The sequence below is a fragment of the Coprinopsis cinerea genome, assembly GCF_000182895.1.
Source record: "Coprinopsis cinerea okayama7#130 chromosome 3 map unlocalized cont3.3, whole genome shotgun sequence".
In the NCBI taxonomy this organism is placed as follows: domain Eukaryota; kingdom Fungi; phylum Basidiomycota; class Agaricomycetes; order Agaricales; family Psathyrellaceae; genus Coprinopsis; species Coprinopsis cinerea.
In genome coordinates, this window is record NW_003307542.1 from 568,458 (window position 1) to 588,197 (window position 19,740).

Genomic DNA, 19,740 nt, shown 5'->3' on the forward strand with positions numbered 1-19,740 from the left:
CTCCATCCATCCATCCGCCAGGGACCCGGACGAAGTTCCACCCATGACTCATCGAGTAAATGCATGCGAGATCGCCGCCAAGGCTAGCACTACTTCACTGGCCCTGGACCAGCTCAGATGATCCACCGGGGGTGTTCAGGATAGTACGCAGAGGCCTGTACCCTCTCCTCCCCAGCAGAATTCTGAACAGCAGATGCACCTGACCGCGACAACGGCGACACAGGCGTAGTGGCGACCATCGAATCGGCAGCAGCGGCGGGATAAGGACGGTTGGGTTGGTACCACGATTTACCGCCAACAGCAGCAGCGGAGCGGGGGATCGAACCGTAATCGATTCGAACAACCTGACTCACCTCATCTCCCTCAAGCTTCACCTGCCTAGCCTTGTTAGCGCGGGCACGCTTAACGAGCTTGGCGGCGGTGAACAAGGCGAAGAGGCCGACGGCGGCGAAGGCGAGGGTGAAGGCGGATTGGGAGTTGACGACGGTGGGCTGGTCGGTGAAGCCGAGAGGGACGCTGGAGAGGAAGTTGGAGACGACGCCTTGGCTAGAGCAGACTTGGCGCCATTGGGAGTTGCTGGTGATGGCGGCGTTCTACAGGAGAGAGAGGAGAGTAGAGGTGTGGTTAGAGAAGGAATGAGGGGAAGAGAGGGAGACGAAACGAACCTCGGCACGGTAGATAAACTCGGTCAAGGGGATGTCAGCGCGGTGGTTGAAGACGTGGACGTCCTTCCAGTAGCCAGAGGTGCCGTTCTTGAAGCGGAAGCGGAGGAAGTCGCGAACATCGGGGGGAGAGCCGCGGCGGAGCTCAATGGCGATGGCAGAGTTGAAGTCGGCTGGTCAAGATCATGAGTCCTCAGTCCTCCATCCACTGTACGACAAGAACGCGGCTAGACTTACGGATGCCAGCGAGTTCGGGGTGCTTCTGGGAGATACCGGTCTGCTTGAAGAGGGAGATGAAGGGCTGGTAGGTGGTCTGGATGAGCATGAACTGGAGGGGGTCGCCGTTGAAGGAGATGCGCTCGAGGGAGCTCAAGATGGAGTGGAGCATGGTGCGGCCAGCAACTAGCAGAGTAGGCAGCGCAAGGCACCAGTCAGTCAAAAAGCATATCAGAGATAGGGTGGACTACGCACTGTTTCCGATACCGTTGATGTCGTCATCGCTGAAGACACCAGCCTCGTGGTAGTTGGCCCAGTGGCGGGCTTGCTCGATGAAAGTGGGACGGAGACGGTGAGCGAAGGTCTTGTTGTGGATGAGCTCGGAGTTGATGAAGTCGTAGATGTTCCACTGTGGAGGACAAAGAGTGTATCAGACAAACGTCGAAAGAAGGAAACCGTGGAGGCACATACGGCGTTCTCGAGCGTGGCAGGGCGGCCGAAAAGGTAGTCCTTGGCAGCGGTGAAGAAGGTTTGAGCATCCTTGGCCTTCTGCTTGAAGTCGGGGGAGGCGTAGAATTCCTTGATGTGCTTCTCAAAGGCCTAGGGAAACAGATAAGAAACAAGAAAGATCACAAAAGGTCAGGAAATGCACGCACAGGGCAGTTGGTCCAGCTTTCCAAAGAGCGATCATTGCCAGGCTCGACGGTCTCAACTGGACCCAAGTCAGCGAAACACTCTTCAAAGGCAAAGACAGGAAGAACATACGAGGAACGTATTGGTAGCCACCGAGGGGAGCAACAACAGTGGTCTCGTTGGCCAACTTGATCTTGTTGTTGGGGTTGGGAGGGAAGAGACCCTGGAGGAGGGCGACAGCAGAGTCGAAGACGACGGTGCCCTCAACACCAGCCTTGACGCGAACCTTGACTTCGTTGTTGTCAACGAGGTCGGAGCGGATGCCCTCGATGTAGGATGGGGACCTGGGGTCGAAGTAGGTCGAACGGAGGTTGGCACCGAGGTTGAAGGACTCGACCTGTACAAAGACGAAAGGGAAGCGGCGTCGGTAAGTCACACTACTTCAGAGCGAGGCAAGGAGAGATGGAACGTGCCTGGCCGAGCGCGGTGCTCTCAGTGTTGGAACCAGCGTAGGTATTGGGATCCTGGTAGTAGTTCAATCGGTCGCCGTTTCTGGCGATGACGATGACACCCAAAACTTTCGACAGCAACATTCTGGATAACTCGTTAGGCTGGAAGGAAAGAGGATGGGATGCTGTTGGTAGTGAAAGACGAAGAGTCGCGTCGAGCGCGTTTATATGCCAGCCTGGTGGGAGCGGGGCCCTTTGAAAGACTTTTATGAAAGGGCAGGTGTTGGGAGCATGGTGATGGATCCGGCCCAATTGGCTTCAGGCCACCGTCTGAATCAACATTGCATAATGGCCTTTTCCCAAAAGAGTTTGAAGGTAGTCGACCACGTTGAAGAGTTCGCGGCTTCTCGCCGGAGCTGAAACGCCTGGCCAAAGGATGATGCTAGCTTGAAATTGAAAGAACCGGAATATGAACACTTGATCAGCGTAACAATGCGACAGATGCGCTTTGAGAGGTTATTCTAGAAAGTCCAGAATTGTGCGGCAGTATGGAAAGACCCTGCACGGCGAGGAACGTGGACTGGGACAAGGAATTATCCAAGAGATAACCTTTGTTAATCTTGGGTTATTGTTTTGCGTCGTGCAGGATAAGCTGCTTAATCGGAACAGTGGCATGGCGCCTGACATGGTGGCCACTGCGTTGATTGGGTGTTATGAAACGTCGATTTAATAACTGAACCTGCAGCGGACCATGAGGCAGTCAGACAATGGACTTGAAATCCGAAAAACTCACAAAGGGATACCTCAAATCGAGACTAGCGTTGCTCTAGAAGAGCAGAAATCTTAACGATGATAGAGTAGGTATACACACTCAGTCTTGATTACCAGACTTCAAGCGCGGTGCGGGGAATCAGTGTATGGACCGAGGGCGACAATCACTCGGCGGCGATATCACAAACACGCGGGAAGCCATGAGGCGGACTAAGCGAAATCCCAGTCGCTTTCCTTTGAGTAAAGGGCACGCTATCTGATTGAGATTAATTGAGATTGCGCTACTGTCGATATCTGCGACATTTGCAACATGTCTTTCATACAATCAGAGAAAGTTCCACCGGAACGAAGGTGACAGAACGAACGTACAGTACAAGACGGCCTCCACATTCTAGGCCTGGATTTACCTCTTCTTCTTGCCTTTACCGCCTGACTTTGCAGGCCCAGAGGAAGAAGTTTGGGGTATCGGATCCACCGCGCTTCCCTGTGTTGCTCCCCCACCGGCACCCTTTCGTCGCTTGCCGTGGGCGAATGTTGATCGCTCGCTTTTCTTGAGCCACCGTTCTGGATCAGGGGGAGGCGTAACACCAGGGATAACGCCTGGAGGTATCCGTGATTTCCGAACCTTCTTCACGGGCGGGTTGGTAGCTTGCTGGTTATCAGCCCCAGTGTTCACCGAGGACGTGAGGCCTGGGGCAGGTGCTGCGGGTACCGGTGGAGGAATAGATTCTAATGCGGTGTTGACGTTCGTGGGCAGGCCATCGAGTGCTCGCAGGTAGCCTTCATTTACGAAATCAAGGTGCTGCTGGGAGGCTTGCAGGTTGGTGAGGATGTCAGACTGTTCTTCCGAGTCCTAAATGAAATGTGAGATCGATATAGTTATTGTATGCGACGTCACTACACACTGGCTCAGCAGAGTCAAGAAGTTGGTTGTAGGTATCGAAGGCGGCCTCATAGTTGCCTTCTCTATAGCTCTGGACGGAGATGAGTTGTCGTAAGAAACACGCAGACCCGGGTACGTACAAGTTGGGCCTCGAGATGTGCAGCACCTCGATGTTCGCTATCCTGTGCCCGGATTTCTTGAAGGATAGCGCTTGCCTCAGATTCTCGGTGCAGACGGTACAGCGTATATGCCCTCTCAAACCGGTGTGCTTCGGGGTATTGGTCCAAAAGTGCCAGGGCGGTCTCGTACTGCTCAGTTTGCAACAGCAGGAACAATTTGGTCTTCACAGCGTCGACATCGTTGGGCTCCAGTCTGAGAACTGCAGTCTATTAGATCGCGTGGCCGGGTTGTATACGGTTCTGACGCACTTTTATCGCATGTCTTGATAGCGTTCGCAAAGTGGCCACCATCGATCTGTGCGCATAGCGACGTAAACAGGCGTTTCAGTCGTTCGGGTAATGGAATCGGCTGCTTGGCTGCAGCTTTGCGACCTGGGCCTTTCCCAATAGCCTTGGGATCTGGCTTCGAGGCCTTGGATTTCTGCGCTGGTTTCGGCGGCATCGTCGAGGACTCTCTGAACTGACGTTACGCGGCGTCGTCCAAAGTCAGCAACTCGCGGCCGACAACTATTCGCACGCTTCTCTTCCACAGCCCTCATCATCATCGAGCTCAATATGTCCAACGACGAGTAAGTTTCCGTTATTCTGACGGTAGTCGTGGTTTTGAACGGCGTTTAGACCAATACAGGTTGATACCAAGGCTGATACGCCCGCCAGCCCCACTGCTCCCAGCGGGAATGGGCAACCGTCGACAACGGAGCGAAGGCGGCCTCGACTGGACCTCAACGCAGCGCTTGGTGGAGATCGGAAGCGCAAGGGGATACTCGGTCTCGTCGTCGGTACCTTGAACAAGGCCAAAATTGAAGATAAAGAACGAAGTGCGAGTGAAGCGGTAAGTCGAACATAATTATCGCCAGCTTGACCCGGTTGCTGACCTCATTTCTTGAATTCAAGGCCAAAAAACGACAGTTGATCGAAAAACGGCTGCAGCAGAAACTCAGAAAAGAGACTGACTCTGTTAGACGCGCAGAAGAAGCGAAGAAGGACAAGACTTTGGCCAACCGGAAGGAGGAAGACTTGCAGCTCAAAGATTCGATTGTATGTTCATCGTGGTTTAATTTTGGCATGACTGTTCTGACTTGACGCTCCTCAGTACAAATTGCGGCGCAAACGTCTCCCCATTCTTGCTAATTTCTTGCTTACATCTGATGTAATTCCCTCTGATTCCTCGTCCTCGCCACATTCAACAAACCCCCTCTCTGCTCCACCACGATCTCATCCACCGCCTCTCTACTACCTCCCCGCTATCCTCACCCCTGCACAAGAAGCATTTATCTCAAGACGGAAAGCAGAGGTACGCTAATCAGTTATATATGCTCTCGTCCAGATCTGACATGTCTTTAGGTTAACGAAGCAGCGGAGAAGGAGTGGGAAACATTCAAACAAGAACGAGAAGCAGGTATTGAAGAAATCAAACAACTACGGCAAAAGGTTGCAGACGAGGAAGCGCGTCAGAAATTGGAACGTGACCGTGATGCAATGGACACCGATGGTCCTCAGGAAGACGCCGCAGCTCCAGCAGAAGAGGATAGGGGCAAGTCCCAGCTTCCTGCGATGAAGAAAGAGCAGGACCGACCAGGAACTGACATGGAGGTTGACGATGGTGCCCCTAAGCCGTCGGAGCCTGCGAAATCGAATCCGGAGCCTACTGAAAAGAAGGAGGACATTGTGCCCATGCAAGCAGATGACGATGATGCGGTTGAATACTAGTTTACCATGAGACGTATGTGGCGTGGGCTTCCTCGTTCTTTTCTTCCCATCGACTGACCCCCTCTCCTGCGTGCTGCCCCAGCTGTTCATATTTCGTACGTTCTTCCCTTTCGTTTCCGCTCTTCCTTTACCCTTCTTCGACCTTCCTTGCTCATGCTGTAGCTATCTCGTCACCTAATTCATTTTTGACTTGCCTGAATCTGTGCAGCTCCGCTCTTCCCCCGGTGTTGGAAGTGGTCTTTGTATACAGATGGACGGGAGAGTTCTTACACGAGGATCCCTGTGACCCGCTCCTGTGAGCGCAGCCATCACCCTCACGTCAACGAGGTCTTCTAAAGAAGGTCTTACTCTGCTCCACACAATCGACGCACCAGCTCCTGCACAGCGTTTGCGCTCCCTGATTGTCCTTTCTCGAACTCCATAAAGCTTTGGTCTTTGCCTCTTTTCCCGTATCATCGGGATTAGGAAATCTCAATCTCGTTTCAGAGGAGGAAGGCAGTAATGAGATTCGGCGCTTAATTTTTCCTTCTCGAACACCTTGGGGCTGGAACTTGAAACGGATACGTTTATCCTCCGTCTTCTGTGTCTGTCATGAGGTGAAACGAATGTTCTACGTGTTTTTTAAGTGACTGATAGGTGGGAACCGGAGAACCGCACCCTTCGACCAGCGCGAGGGTACTGGTGGAGATCAATCGAATGCCGGTACTTGGGACATGGCTTCGGCATCTCTCCCCTACATTCCTGGACGTGTGCCCTCGCGTCACCGAAGGGAGGGACAATCACGACTTCGATTCCGGCTTCGGGAGTCGGGGGGCTTGCGCAACCTGGACATTGTTTGTGTGCGGCTCCGAGGAATGCACACATTCCATGACAGAGCCAATAGGGCTCCATACAAAAAGATTTTTCTCTTTCAATTGTCGAGCAATTCCTGTTCTCGATGCATGCGAAACATCGGCAGTGGTGACGAAGTTCCGTTTAGCAAATGAGGGCAAGGAGCCGACTGAGTTGCTTGGACCTTCAAGAAGAGTATAAAACGGCCTCGAAATCGTCTTGAATTCTTCACTGTTCTACAGTACATCAGCCATGGACGCCTCCATCACCTCTGGCAACATCCCTCTCGACAAGGAGACCGGTGGAGGCGCCGGTAACGGTGCCCACTGCATTATCGCTTGAGTGACTCATCGTCGCTCGCGACTCGACGCGCCTGGTTTGGTTCCATGCATGTTTTCACTCTCTTGTTCTATCTATAGACTCGTCGACTGATTAGATCTCCATACCACAGAATCTAAACCTTGAGCCGAAAATTCGTTTTTAAGTATTCGCTGCTGGAGCTTTGGTTTGGAATTTATCTAGACATGCTCTTGCAATGATTAATAACCCCATATATACCCATAAACCTCATGTAACCTTGTGTCCCGACCAGTTATATATAACTTAATTACGCTCCCAAATATCTCATTAGCGAGCCTATCCGTCTAAATCTCTACGGTCCAAAATATCTCTATATTACAATGCCCCTCGGCGTTTAACTGGATGACCGACCCAATCCATCCGAATACCCGGAAGATGGCGGCTCGCTCACCATAGCCGTCTGCTCCGTTCAAGTTGTACATCGCCCGTATATCATATCCGCTGTCTCCCCTTTTCTCTGGCGACGATCGTCCTTGCAATGGTCCAGAGGACTGCGGTAATGGTGAGGCATATCTGAAAAGGGATATATTCGAGTGAGCCTTCAGTCGCAACTGTCGCAACGTTAAGTGCCGGCGGGACGAATGTCAAGCCGCATTAGGACGATGGGGTACTACTAGCATGGACATACCGAAGCAAATATCACACCCCTGTCAAAGTGTAACTCTGGCCCGTTTCCAATTAGTTCCCCGCCGATCGTGCTGGCTGGTAGCGATGTCGATGTCAGTATCGAGTGGCGAAACAAGGGTGATAAGATTCCGTTCTACATACCAAATAGGCCCAGGAAACCTCCGGCCATGAAGAGCACTGCCAACCGTCCGCCCATCTCACTTACGTCCTTGGCTAGCACGGCGACGACCGAGGGTACGATTGAGATGGCCGCACCAGAGAAGAACCCGTAGAAGATTGCAAAGAGGATGGTACTGGTGGCGTTTTTGACTGCCATCATGGCGAATGCGGAGCCTCCGGTTGCGAACGCGACGAATGAAGCAACATTCATGGAGCCTAAACTTTGAGCGGCGAGGCCAGAGAGAACTCTACCAAAGAGGCTGGATGCGTTTAGGATGGCGATCTATTGCAACAAGAAAGGGCGGCATCGCATCAGCATCGTGTATCGTTAGGTGCGCAGCCTTTGGGAGTACTATGAATTTGAACTTACCGAGTGAAAGGCAATATTTTTGTCTACTCCTTTACTCACCGCCGTCAACTGTAAAAAGAACACGGGGTAGAAAAGGCCGAGGAAAACAAATATAGACCTGTGATTAGCAAGGAAAGGCGACGTCAATTAGTAACTGTAGGCAACGTTGGAGTCAGCCTCTTCGATTGGAACTCACGCAACGACAAGCACCACATATGCCGACTCCTTGAGCCATTCGCCAATGGGATATCTCTGTGCGGGTCTAGGTGGAAGTCGTGTTTTCATTAAAGCGACTGCAACGAGGTAGAGGAAGGTGTTGATCCCTGCGCTGATGCGGACGCCGTTGTGGAACCCGATGGCCTCGTTGGTGAAGAGTTTGTTGAGCATAATTGGGTGAAGCACAGAACCTGAGGTGGATTCGATGATGAGATACGCATTCAGTACAGGTATTGACGTTTCGTACCTAGTGCTGCCCCCGAGGAGATGATACCTAGAGCTATAGGCCGGCGTTTCTGGAAATGGTGGGATACGATACCGAGACCTGCCATAGATGTCAGTTAAATTAAATTAGTATCAACGTCGAGAAATAAGGCTCACTTGGGATGTAGATGAGGCCAGCAGACAGACCTAAGGCGACTCCGTGAGAAAGGAAAACCTAGTCGAAAACCAGCATTAGTTGGCGCCATACAGCGGAATGGGGCAATAAGAAGTACTTGATAGTACTTGTTGGCGTAAGAGGCTGAAAGTGTGAACAACGCCAGGCTGTGTAGTAGGAGGCTAGAGATCACTAGCGAGCGGCTAAATAGAATGTTAGAAGTTGAACTCTTGAAATATCTTGAGAGATCAAACATACAAATAACCTCGATCAAAGGCTCGACCTGCAAATGCCCCTGCGAAAAATGTGAGGAAGAGCTGCGCCCCTCCTATCCAGCTGGATCAGGATGCGCGTCTGAATATCTCAACAAGCGATATAGAGGTAGTCACTCACCCTATCTCGCTTGGAGTATGCCTAGTGAGATACACCCGAACATAGTAATCTTGGTAAACCCCGAAAGCGTTGACATATCTGCGAGCGACTGTCAGCTGACTTGTCATGTTAAAGGGTCTAAGTCCCCTCACCCAAAGGTTATGTACTGCACAAGTGTTCTGGTAAATGGTTAGTCGAGAGGTCGTCAACCAAGGGCATGGAGTTACGTACGCTCCTAGGACTGTAAGCCAAGCTTCTGTTCCTCCGTCTGGAATTGTGATCGCGGGGTTGGGGTCGGTATGGGCTGCGATGGTCCGTACAGAAGCTGTAGACTTCTGGTCCTCTACCTCCAATTTTGCTGCTGGATCTGGCTGTGGTGATAGTACGTCCGAGCGAGAGGTGCCTGCAGGATTCTTCTCTATGCCAGGCATGGTCATGTCAAGGAAGGGTATGCGTGTCGTGTACCTCCAATGTCGTCAGTTTTTAAACCACGGAAGAATTGCGATCCTCCGTTTTCGGATGTGGGGGGTGCTGCATATGCGTGTCAGAAACGCTGGTGCCATCCGGTTCATAGGTTTCATATTAACCGGTATGCTGAATCTCGAGCTTTGTAAAGTGGCTGATCCAGCCCTCAGTCGCGGTGTTTTCAAAATTCCAAACCATTCATTCATAGTGCGAGGCTTTCTAAGAGTCTAAATCAAGGGCGCTGCTAACGTTGATGCGATAATAGCCGCCATTCTATTACATTTGTCAGTCGTGGGTGATGCCTCGGGCATTGCTTCGGGCATGGCCAGTCGTTCTGATGTTGTTTTTCTTATGTCGAAAACATGCGGGAAACTCCGTGAGTTGTGGCCCACAGTGTAGGCCATATGGAGAATCCACCAGAGACACACCTCAAGGTAGTTGGTCGCCTTCAAGCTTTACTTTCAACGCTTCTGCTTTTCCGCCACCGTGCTCATCCCGAGGCTGACACACCAAATAAGGAAGGCAATCAATTGCCAAGGATGAGCGGGCGGCGCATCCCGACGCTTCCCACGGTTCACCGCGCCAAGCAAGCGCTTCCCAAGCGCTTCCCCGCTGGCAGGTCTTTTTCCAACCTGAGCGTTCACCTGGGCTCCCTCTCTGGATTTGAGACCTACAGATGGCGGGCTAACCTTCACTACCTCGAAAAGTGTCTCGATTGTCGAGTTTCTTCGTGAAGCCACGGTGGATGACTGGGGATTGGCCAATATCCATGAAAGCCGCTGGTGGGCTGTGGCTGACGAAAATCGCCGCGCTACATATAACCTTGGCAGTGTGCCAGCAGGAGGTGTCTATTATTACCTCTGCATCGACCTGGGACTATGGCTAGTTCGTCCGACACCCTCGTCAATCCAACCGACTCCTCGTACGATAACGCAGATCCGATTAACGGCCAAAAACAATGTCACCACATCCCACCGTCGCTGCTGCCATCTAGTCGCCAATCTCAGGACCATCTCTCCCCTTTGAAAAACAAAAGCCATGGAATCAGTCTAACCGACCCGAAAACGGCATCGTTTCGGAATCCCCGAAAAGCACTCATTGCCCTGGTTTCTGTAGTTTCTCTTCTCTCTGTCCTTGCTGTCGTTGTGCCAGTGGGATTGCTTGTTGGGAGGTCGAAACGAGATGGGAGTGACTTCGACAACAACAATCAATCGCAATTGCCTGCGTCACCTTCGGCGGTTGCGAACTTCGCCATCTCCGGAGGCGATGGGTCCACGGTAACCACCGACGATGGGTCTACTTTTATCTACTCCAATAGGTTCGGGGGCTTCTGTAGGTGTCATTGGATCTCCTCATGTCAAGCACCCAAAAACCTGTTCGACCTTCCGAACTAGAACTCTGACTCGCTAGAAGCGAACAAATCGAGGGTGTGCGCCTACTGTGCCCCACCTTCGACATTATCTTCGACTAGACCTAACTTAAATGCCCGCTGCTTCTAGGGGTTTCCGATCCTGACAATCCTTACAACAATGATGCGCAGCCTAACTCTTGGACTCCACCTCTGAACCAAAGTTGGGACTTCAACAAAGACAAGATCTTTGGGTGCGTACGCTCTTCTTTCTTTTTCTAGACGCATTGTGTTGAGTGGCGCTCTAGTGTCAACCTAGGCGGCCTTTTCGTTCTGGAACCTTTCATTACCCCATCCTTGTTTCAGCGGTATCCAGGCGCTATCGATGAGTGGTCTCTGAGCGTATTGATGGCGGCCGACGCGGCCAACGGAGGATTGGGTCAAATTGAGCATCATTACAATACCTTCATTGTAAGATCTCCTCGTTACCGCTCCCAATCCTGTGATTCTGACATCCGTATTATCAGACAGAGAAGGACATCGCTGATATTGCGGGAGCAGGACTGAACTGGGTGCGACTGCCAATTCCGTTCTGGGCCATTGAGACATGGGATGGCGAACCATTCCTTGCGAAAACGAGCTGGAAGTAGGTTCTTAACTACACCTTTCACGGATCTAAATGACTTCATTATTTTCTCAAGATACATCCTCCGTCTCTTGAAATGGTGTCGAAAGTATGGTATTCGCGTCAATCTTGATCTTCATCAGTACCCGGTTCTCAAAATGGTGAGCATTCTATCCCAATAGGTGGCCCATCCCTTTTTGACTCCAATCCCAAAGGGTACAACCATTCTGGACGATACGGACAAGTGAACTTCCTTCGGGGCATCATGGGACTTGCAAACGCTCAACGAGCTCTGAATTACATACGGATAATCGCCGAATTTATCAGCCAACCGGAGTGGAGAGACGTTGTTCCTATGTTTGGTATCATCAACGAACCATTGTTAGAGGCCATTGGCCCGGATTCCTTACGCAGTTTGTTCGTCACATCCCCTATCGCCGATCCTCTTTACTGATCGGGTTCTCGAAGCTATGTCGCTGCCCATGGATTGATCAGGAGTATCACTGGTTACGGGGCTGGATATGGGCCGTGGATTGGCATTCACGATGGATTCTATGGGGCTGACTCGTGGAGAGACTTCATGCGAGGCGGTGATAGAATCTTCATGGACATGCACCCCTATTTTGCCTTCAACGGAGGACAGACTAGGGTGGACCCGATTGCTAATGGAACGGGTTCTGGGGCAGGTGGCGTCTGGCCTGGTATAGCGTGCCAGCGATGGAATGCGTTGTTCTCTAACAGGTATGTCCAGTTGTCATTGCGCCTGCTTTCCTTTTGGCCTCATCACTTGCGAACACAGCCGTTCGGAATTCGGAGTCACCGTAGCGGGCGAATGGAGTAACGGCTTTAACGACTGTGGTCTTTTTTTAAACGGGGTTGGCCTACCAGCCACCTACGCTGGAAATTGCAATCTCTGGCAGGACTCCACGAACTGGGATGAGGCGACGAAGGCAGGCCTTCGCAAGTTCGCAACTGCAAGTATGGATGCCCTGGATTCATGGTTCTTTTGGACATGGAAGGTAAAAACTGCGGCGATTTTCGTTGTTCTTGCAACTTATTCAATCCTCTTAAGATCGGAAACTCAACCAGGGGTATCGTTGAGGCACCGTTGTGGTCATACCAACTGGGACTCGAAGGAGGTTGGATTCCGCGAGACCCTCGCACCGCCTACGGGACGTGCAGCAAGCTCGGTTCTCCTTTGACGCCGGTCAAAGGTCCCTATCCCTCTTGGATGACCGGTGGTGATGGCGCAGGACCTCCTCGAGATGCAAGAAGCTACCCCTGGCCGCCCTCCATGATCGCCGGGGGAGGAGCGCCAACAATTGTTCCGCACTATGCAGCTACTGGCATTATTGCGACCCTACCGCCACCGACATACACCGCAAGTGACGGACATACAATTTCGTCTGGAAATGGCTGGTTCAATACGCAAGACACGGCTCCCGCACCGACCCCGATCCAGGGTTGCGTCTACCCCGACGCTTGGAACCCCAAACCGACCGCAGTATCTTCCCAATGTTTGGCGTAGCTTTCTCGTGTATCAGGTTTGTCCGGTGCACACCTCCGATGCACTATGGCGAACATGTTTCCTGATGGGTACACCCACAATCGATGTCACTGCCGTCATACACGCGTTTTGGTGAACAGAGCCTGGTAGTCACAGCCCTTTCTCTTTCTCGTACTGATCCGGTATTTATAGCCCTCAATTCAGCTCATTCTGTTTCAAACGCAGACCTTCCCCCTTCAGGGGTAATTTACACGTTATGCTTGCGTTCGAGTTTTCAGTGCGAGCGCTTGTCGTGCACACTCGCACTTTTTAGAAGCAACGCGCCTACTTTGTGATGCATGAGGCACTTGACTCGCGTTGAGCAATACCTCGTCCTCAGGAATCGTTTGGCCTCCAATGTCCACATATCAGCACATGTTCTCTTTCTATCTCTCGACGAAAGACACGACTGAATTGGAGTGGAGCGAACCTTCGCAAACAGCTGACGGCTGCCTTCACCCTGACTGACGTTCTCCACTAGTGACTCGACGTCTAGATACCCAGAATTCGTTCAGTTTACGAACATATCGCACAGGTCAGGATATATAGAGAAGTTATATCTACTCCTTTATGATAATTACGTTATATCCGATTACTTCGAGGAGAACCCTTGTTGAGGTCCGTTGGGCGCTCGATAGCTACATAGTCAGGCGCCACTGGACACGAGGTAGCGGGATTTGGTAACTTGCGGCACGCCCAAGTGCATGCTAATTACTTGCTGAGGTTTGAGGGTGGATTTAATCGCCTCGAGCATGTTCGGGGCAATGCAGGCACCCTCGGCGCACGCCTTCGTACATAGGACGTTTTTCCTACGGGTCGCAATCAGTGACTGCTTGGTGGCACTTATGCATACACCTAGATGATCATTGGCTTGGGCGGCGAGGCGAGATCCTGCTCGACGTCCCTTCACTTCAATCGATTGCAATCTCTGCTCACCAGCGTCAACTAACTGCCTTTCCAGTAGCCCAAAGGGGAAGTGCGTCAATTTCGAAGACGGTAGCGGAGAAGGACCTTGTTCCCGAAGAAACTGTTTTGAATCAACATAGTCCAACGACTCTGTCCTCTTCATGTATCTGGACTGGTCAGCGCTGTTTAGAATAAAATGGACAAGAGAACATAACGGCAACTTACATACAGGAAGCTACTAATGAACAGCCTCGTTTACATGACGGATAGAATACAGATTGCATGCATTGATATGTCCAATAGCGCTCACTAACCCCAAGAAAACCAAGAATTGGGTGTGCGTCAAGAACGATCTGCTTGGCGAGGCACGGGCTGACACGGGGCACTGAACGTGGTGGTTGCCGACACTGCCGTCTGGCCCGCCGTAGACGCGCTTCAAGCCCGACACTTCCACAAGTAACTACAGCATAGTCTGTTCTACGACTCAGAACATATGCTTTGAACAACACTTTCCACAAGACAAAGATGAATGTTGGTTTCTCTGCCTTCTTGGCGTATGCACCAAAGTCACTCAAAACTTTGTGCGGGGAACCGATCAACGAGGCTCTGCCGTTACCAGTGATCTAGAGGCCCCGCTACAGGCTCCGGAGACTTGGCCAATAGAGTGCACTTGCGGTCTATAATTCACCATGGTTGGCAGGTGGCAAGCGGATTGAGCGCCTGCTTCCCTTTCTTCCCTCTCCCTCCCTCCCTCCTCGACTGGTCCCATGGCAGAGCGACCAGTTTCGATAGTGTCGGACGGCGCATTGGCGAATGCAGCATCGGTCCCTCTCCCTCAAGGAGATGGGAACTCGCTCAACGACCCTCAAGCAGCGCTCGACTCGCGGACGCCCTCCTCTGCTGCCTTGCGCGACTCCGCTGCACTAGCGGATTCAACTACAGCGCTCGGCCCCGGCAATAATGCAGTGGATTCATCGAAAGAAGCGGCGGATTCAGCAGCGGAAGGTGGCCAGGCTGGTGAGCCTGCCTCCACCTCGAGGAAACGACGACCCCTTCTCATTGCCCTCCTGGCCCTGCTCGCGCTCGCAATTGTGGTGCTGGCCGTTGTCCTCCCGGTCTATTTCAAGGTCATCAAACCCCGACAAAATCGAGATGGCTCGACCGATGGGTCCAGCGGCAGCGGCACCGACGGTAACGAATCGACATCAGCCCCTTCGCCTACCGGGTCTGCTACTCCCACCAACCCTACGTCTGGTGGTGACGGATCGACAGTCACGACCGAAGATGGAACTACGTTTACCTATTCCAACCAGTTTGGCGGTTTCTGTACGTTTGACGTCGCTTCTGAGGTTCTGCTTCTCAAGATCACCTTCGATGTGGTGTTGATTCTGTCCTCGCTTTCTCTCTTGACTTCATACCGCGGCCGCAACTGACTTTCTTATATAGGGTATTCGGATCCCGACGATCCTTACAATGACAGCGCCCAACCAAACTCGTGGACACCTCCGCTGAACGCTAGCTTCGATTACACGACGACTCGCATCTTTGGGTGGGTCTTCCTACGACAAGGAAAGGATAAGAGAGGTCTCTAACTCTTGACAGCGTGAATCTTGGTGGTCTCTTCGTATTGGAACCTTTTATCTCCCCTGCTCTATTCCAGAGATACCCTGGTGCCAGAGATGAATGGGATCTCAGTGTAGCTATGGCCGCAGATACCGCGAACGGCGGTCTCGATCAACTGGAGGAACATTACAGGACATTCATCGTACGTCATCGTTGAGCCTTACCCCCGAACCACAGCTCATTCTTGTTTTTGCCGAAACAGACGGAACAAGACATCGCTGAGATTGCGGGCGCCGGCTTGAACTGGGTCCGTCTCCCTGTTCCTTTCTGGGCGATAGACAAGTGGCCTGGTGAGCCCTTCCTTGAGAGGACTTCCTGGAGGTGAGGGATAGTTCAATTACAATCAGACACGCAGGTGAATTACTCGCTCTGTTCTTCCAGATATATCGTTCGAGTGCTGCAGTGGTGTCGAAAATACGGTCTCCGTGTGAACCTCGATCTTCACACTATCCCTGGTTCACACAATGGTATGTCACGTTTTCGCAACCAAGGATCACTGTCTAACCTTGCCCCAAGCTTACAACCACGGCGGAAAACTGAATGCGTTCAATTTCCTCAACGGCGCGATGGGCATGGCAAACGCCCAGAGGGCTTTGTACTATATCCAGGTATTCACCGAGTTCATCAACCAGCCTGAATGGCGAAACGTCGTACCGATGTTCAGCATCATGAATGAGCCTATCATTGGCACCATCGGTGTTGATCAATTGCGTTCGTTGTAAGTCCAACGCACCGTTCAAAATTCGTCTTTCGCTTACCCTACAAATGTGCTCAGCTACGTCGAAGCGCATCGCATTATGCGCGAAATTACTGGATACGGAGAAGGCAATGGACCATACATGGTCATCCACGATAGTTTCCGTGGTCCTGGTCCGTGGGCTGGCTTCATGACTGGCGCTGATCGAGTGGGAATGGACGTTCACCCTTACTTCGCCTTCAATGGTGATTCCGACCCTCCGACTATCGACGGTGGTGTTGGTCCTGGTGCAGGCAACGGTTGGCCTCTTCGCGCATGTAATCGATTCAATGCCATGATGAATGACAGGTATGCCCTGTCACCCTATCCCTCACCATTCCGATGTTAATCATCCATTACAGTCGAAGGGATTTCGGTGTTACAGTCGCTGGGGAATTCAGCAACGCCTGGCAAGATTGCTCTCTCTTCCTTCGTGGAGTAGGTGGGAGGGCGGACTACGGTGGTGACTGCACCCCCTGGCTGGACTCTTCCGGTTGGTCGGATGGTGTCAAGGCCGGCCTTTTGGCGTTTGCTTCTGCTCAAATGGATGGGCTTGGCGATTGGTTCTTCTGGACATGGAAGGTCTGTACACTTCCAGTTCTGTGGACACTTCCTTAAACTGATAACTATCCCATAGATTGGCGAATCAGAGCGCGGTATTGTTGAATCGCCCTTCTGGTCCTACCAGCTTGGTCTCCGAAATGGATGGATGCCGACCGACCCTCGCACTGTAATTGGTACTTGCCAGGCCCTTGGTGTCTATACCCCATGGGATGGAACCTTCCAACCATACATGATTGGAGGTCCTGGTGCAGGGGCACCTTCCGATGCTTCCAGCTATCCATGGCCACCCACCGCGCTCGGTGATGGCAATGCTGTCGCAGCACTTCCCACTTATGCTACCACCGGCAGTCCTGTCGTCCTGCCCGCACCCACTTTCACCGATTCGCAAGGCAACGAGATCCTTCCTAGCGGCACTCAGGCAAGCCACCCCGCGCCAACACCCATCGCCGGATGCACCTATCCTGATGGCTGGGACTCTGACGGTGTACCACCCCCTGCGCTTTGTGGAGTGTAATTCCGCAGTTTTTCCCGGGCCCTGGGCCCTCGAGCTATATATGGACTCTAGATACCCTCTTTCCACGACAGCTATTCTTTCGCTACGAACTCCTTTTTTCTGACTTGTGACGCTTTCCGGACGCTTTATTATATACCTTTAATGCTGATAAAACGCGGACGCTTGACCTTTCTCTGACTTTCCGATACACAACGCTGTACTGACGCCTCGGTATCGTAGCTTTAGAGCCATTGAGACCGCGCTCTCCCCTTTCGTAACTATTGCCTCTAAACCGTGCTCAGTAATATCTAACATGATTTATCATGTTCTGTGCCAGAAGACTAGGTATGTAAGCAACACAGTACTTCAAGTTGTTCCCACACAGTCAGGCCTGAGGTGTCCTTTCATGTTGCGTACAACTTGAAGGTCGCTTACACTCCTTCACTGGTTACGATAGGCGCGTTCTTTGTCTCGCCGCAAGTGTCTCGTGGTAGCGCAAAAGGAACAGGTGAATTTGGTGCCTTGACCTACCACGCATATGTAAACGGAATGAAAACGCTGCCGCTATTAAGGAAGGGTTGTGGCCATGATGAATTGAACTTCGAGCCCATATCACACTAATCGAGGAAGTAACGGCATAAAAGGGGAAATCTTCAGGCACCAGGACCTGGTGGCAGTCTATACAGTTGCGCAAGTTTTAGCTTTGACAATGCCATCTCAGTGAAGCTCCGAATCAAGCCATACGTCCGGAAGCCGCTGAACTTGTACCTGCCCCACCATCAGGGCCCACGTAGCATCGTCAGTCTTCAAGCTTCAGTGCCCGGCAAGACGATTGGGCTTCAAGTTCTGCATGGAAAGGTTTAACCAGGTGGTAGGCGCATGGGATGGTGCATTTGTGATGTTGAACACTCTTTGTTGGTCGAATTGGAAGTAATATGACTGTTTCTGCTTCTATGACGGTGATAAGTTTTGGTGAAAACGTTGGGCGCTGTTGGCTCATTTTTCAGTATCGCCGTACAACAAAACCAGAACCAAACCGTCCTTGATTGAGTTATAAATAGGCGTTCAGGAACCACTTTGATAACGGAGACGTGGTGAGTATCAAAATATGTAAGTCTGCCTTTTTGAGTACGTGAAGCGGTGATATGTAAACCACCAACCACCCACAGCTCGAGGCATCTATCGGTGCCTTGTCAAGTGTGCCTGGCATCAATTCGAGGACGGCACCACTATGTACATACATATGGAGGCCTCAAAGGGTTGTGGAAATACGGAACAAAAGCCGTGGAACACGAGGTACTAGTAGCATCTGTCGGGGAAACATGATACCAGAAAAATACAATGCTTTAGTGCTATAATCTCTTCAACTTCTCTCATCCCACAGAGGAGACGGTGTTTATCGTTCAAACTGACAAGGTTGGAGAGAAACGATCTCGTCACAGTGCCATCAGCGAGGCCAGAGATTTGAAAATTAAGGGCTGCGGAAACAGCCACTTCTGGACCCCGAGGTCGTATTCTACTTACCTGATGCTCGAATCACTGATCATCTGTGCCTGAAGTTTGAACGACAGTTTAGGAATTCGGCGTTTGAAGTTTCAAGAAACATCCCAAACACGGTGGAATATTAACACTTACTGGAGGCCAGTCCAACGACCGACAGACCACGGCGACAAGAATCATCCGACGACTTGAAGTGTTATGCACCGAGAATACAAGCTTAGGAAGCTACAGAGTCGCTGCATTGAAGTATCAGTGACTCTGGTTGAAGGTCGGTAGGTAGAATCATTCCCATAGTCTTCGTAATGAGGTGTCGCGCTTATCATGGGCAGCTTCTTGAAAAGCGCTCATGGTGAGTTGTCAGTGTGAGGGTCACCTCAGCCAACACGGATCCCTCGCCGACCGTTCAGCTAGCTCGGCAGCTCGGCATGGAACGGCCTGACGGGCCGCTCTTGGACGGGTAGAACGGGTTGAACATTGCTGGAAGAGTTTGCTACACCTTTAGGTCGTGTGGAAGTCGCGATAAGTGACAAACGAAGTAACAAATGGCGAACGGCGGTGTTACAGGTAGGTAAGACTTCAAGAAAGCGCCTGAGGAGCGAAAAAAAAAATCTCTGTCACTCGGCAAGGGCTTGTTCGGAGACGAAATTGCGAGGTCTTTCCGAATCGTAGCTAAAATCAGAACTCAGACAGCACGATAATCACTCGATACTAGTAGAAGGCAAAGTCCTAGAAGGCAAAGTCCCGCACCCCCCGAGCCGCACTGTGTGGAGGACCGTCACTTAGACCGATTCTTTGGTACGGTTTTGTTCGAAGGCTGCCAGATAATCTCAGCTGTGACGCATGCTAATTGTCAGGGTTGCAGGCTATCATTAGCAGGAATGTACTCACTACCGACGTGGTAGGCGAACACACTCTGTGGTTCTCCTTCTCGATTCTGGCAAGCTCCTTTGAAGTTTGGCGAACAGAGAAGTGGAGAACCTTCCAACCCAGCGCGTTGGCGCTCATGTATTGCCGTAAACCTTCGGCAACTGTGGTACTGAGAGCGATGCGCCGAAATCGTACCCTTGCTTCCCCATTTGGGCTACGGGGTTACATCAAAACCGGGTGGCGATGTCGAGGGAATTGGCTGATCGCGATG

General features: G+C 51.7%; 6 protein-coding genes across 6 annotated transcripts; 3 read left to right on the forward strand and 3 right to left on the reverse strand.

Annotated features, from left to right (window-relative positions):
• Positions 1-113: 113 nt before the first annotated feature.
• CC1G_14100 (hypothetical protein) lies at positions 114-2,302 on the reverse strand (the record flags this gene model as incomplete). The annotated part of the gene is made up of 8 exons (XM_002911522.1): positions 114-593; positions 666-835; positions 900-1,064; positions 1,134-1,287; positions 1,350-1,478; positions 1,535-1,590; positions 1,644-1,908; positions 2,288-2,302. The coding sequence occupies 8 exons, from the start codon at positions 2,300-2,302 to the stop codon at positions 114-116; spliced, it is 1,434 nt and encodes a 477-aa protein (XP_002911568.1).
• An 832-nt stretch (positions 2,303-3,134) lies between these two features.
• On the reverse strand, positions 3,135-4,235 carry CC1G_14101 (hypothetical protein; the record flags this gene model as incomplete). The annotated part of the gene is made up of 4 exons (XM_002911523.1): positions 3,135-3,584; positions 3,637-3,705; positions 3,755-3,993; positions 4,043-4,235. The coding sequence occupies 4 exons, from the start codon at positions 4,233-4,235 to the stop codon at positions 3,135-3,137; spliced, it is 951 nt and encodes a 316-aa protein (XP_002911569.1).
• Positions 4,236-4,348: 113 nt separating this feature from the next.
• CC1G_04602 (hypothetical protein) lies at positions 4,349-5,503 on the forward strand (the record flags this gene model as incomplete). The annotated part of the gene is made up of 5 exons (XM_001829861.1): positions 4,349-4,362; positions 4,412-4,625; positions 4,688-4,831; positions 4,887-5,087; positions 5,138-5,503. The coding sequence occupies 5 exons, from the start codon at positions 4,349-4,351 to the stop codon at positions 5,501-5,503; spliced, it is 939 nt and encodes a 312-aa protein (XP_001829913.1).
• Positions 5,504-7,126: 1,623 nt separating this feature from the next.
• CC1G_04603 (hypothetical protein) lies at positions 7,127-9,233 on the reverse strand (the record flags this gene model as incomplete). Its single annotated transcript, XM_001829862.2, has 11 exons — positions 7,127-7,207; positions 7,323-7,396; positions 7,463-7,763; positions 7,890-7,947; positions 8,026-8,236; positions 8,293-8,370; positions 8,427-8,484; positions 8,543-8,606; positions 8,683-8,760; positions 8,818-8,895; positions 9,028-9,233. The coding sequence occupies 11 exons, from the start codon at positions 9,231-9,233 to the stop codon at positions 7,127-7,129; spliced, it is 1,287 nt and encodes a 428-aa protein (XP_001829914.2).
• A 349-nt stretch (positions 9,234-9,582) lies between these two features.
• On the forward strand, positions 9,583-12,762 carry CC1G_04604 (exo-beta-1,3-glucanase; the record flags this gene model as incomplete). The annotated part of the gene is made up of 12 exons (XM_001829863.2): positions 9,583-9,637; positions 9,661-9,991; positions 10,148-10,593; positions 10,761-10,863; positions 10,918-11,080; positions 11,137-11,255; positions 11,311-11,348; positions 11,378-11,395; positions 11,417-11,651; positions 11,703-11,975; positions 12,034-12,253; positions 12,307-12,762. The coding sequence occupies 12 exons, from the start codon at positions 9,583-9,585 to the stop codon at positions 12,760-12,762; spliced, it is 2,457 nt and encodes an 818-aa protein (XP_001829915.2).
• Positions 12,763-14,453: 1,691 nt separating this feature from the next.
• On the forward strand, positions 14,454-18,659 carry CC1G_04605 (exo-beta-1,3-glucanase; the record flags this gene model as incomplete). The annotated part of the gene is made up of 14 exons (XM_001829864.2): positions 14,454-15,012; positions 15,133-15,235; positions 15,289-15,451; positions 15,512-15,630; positions 15,691-15,776; positions 15,826-16,027; positions 16,085-16,354; positions 16,408-16,627; positions 16,683-17,119; positions 17,343-17,447; positions 17,474-17,610; positions 17,824-17,900; positions 18,164-18,196; positions 18,453-18,659. The coding sequence occupies 14 exons, from the start codon at positions 14,454-14,456 to the stop codon at positions 18,657-18,659; spliced, it is 2,718 nt and encodes a 905-aa protein (XP_001829916.2).
• Between the last annotated feature and the right edge of the window lie 1,081 nt (positions 18,660-19,740).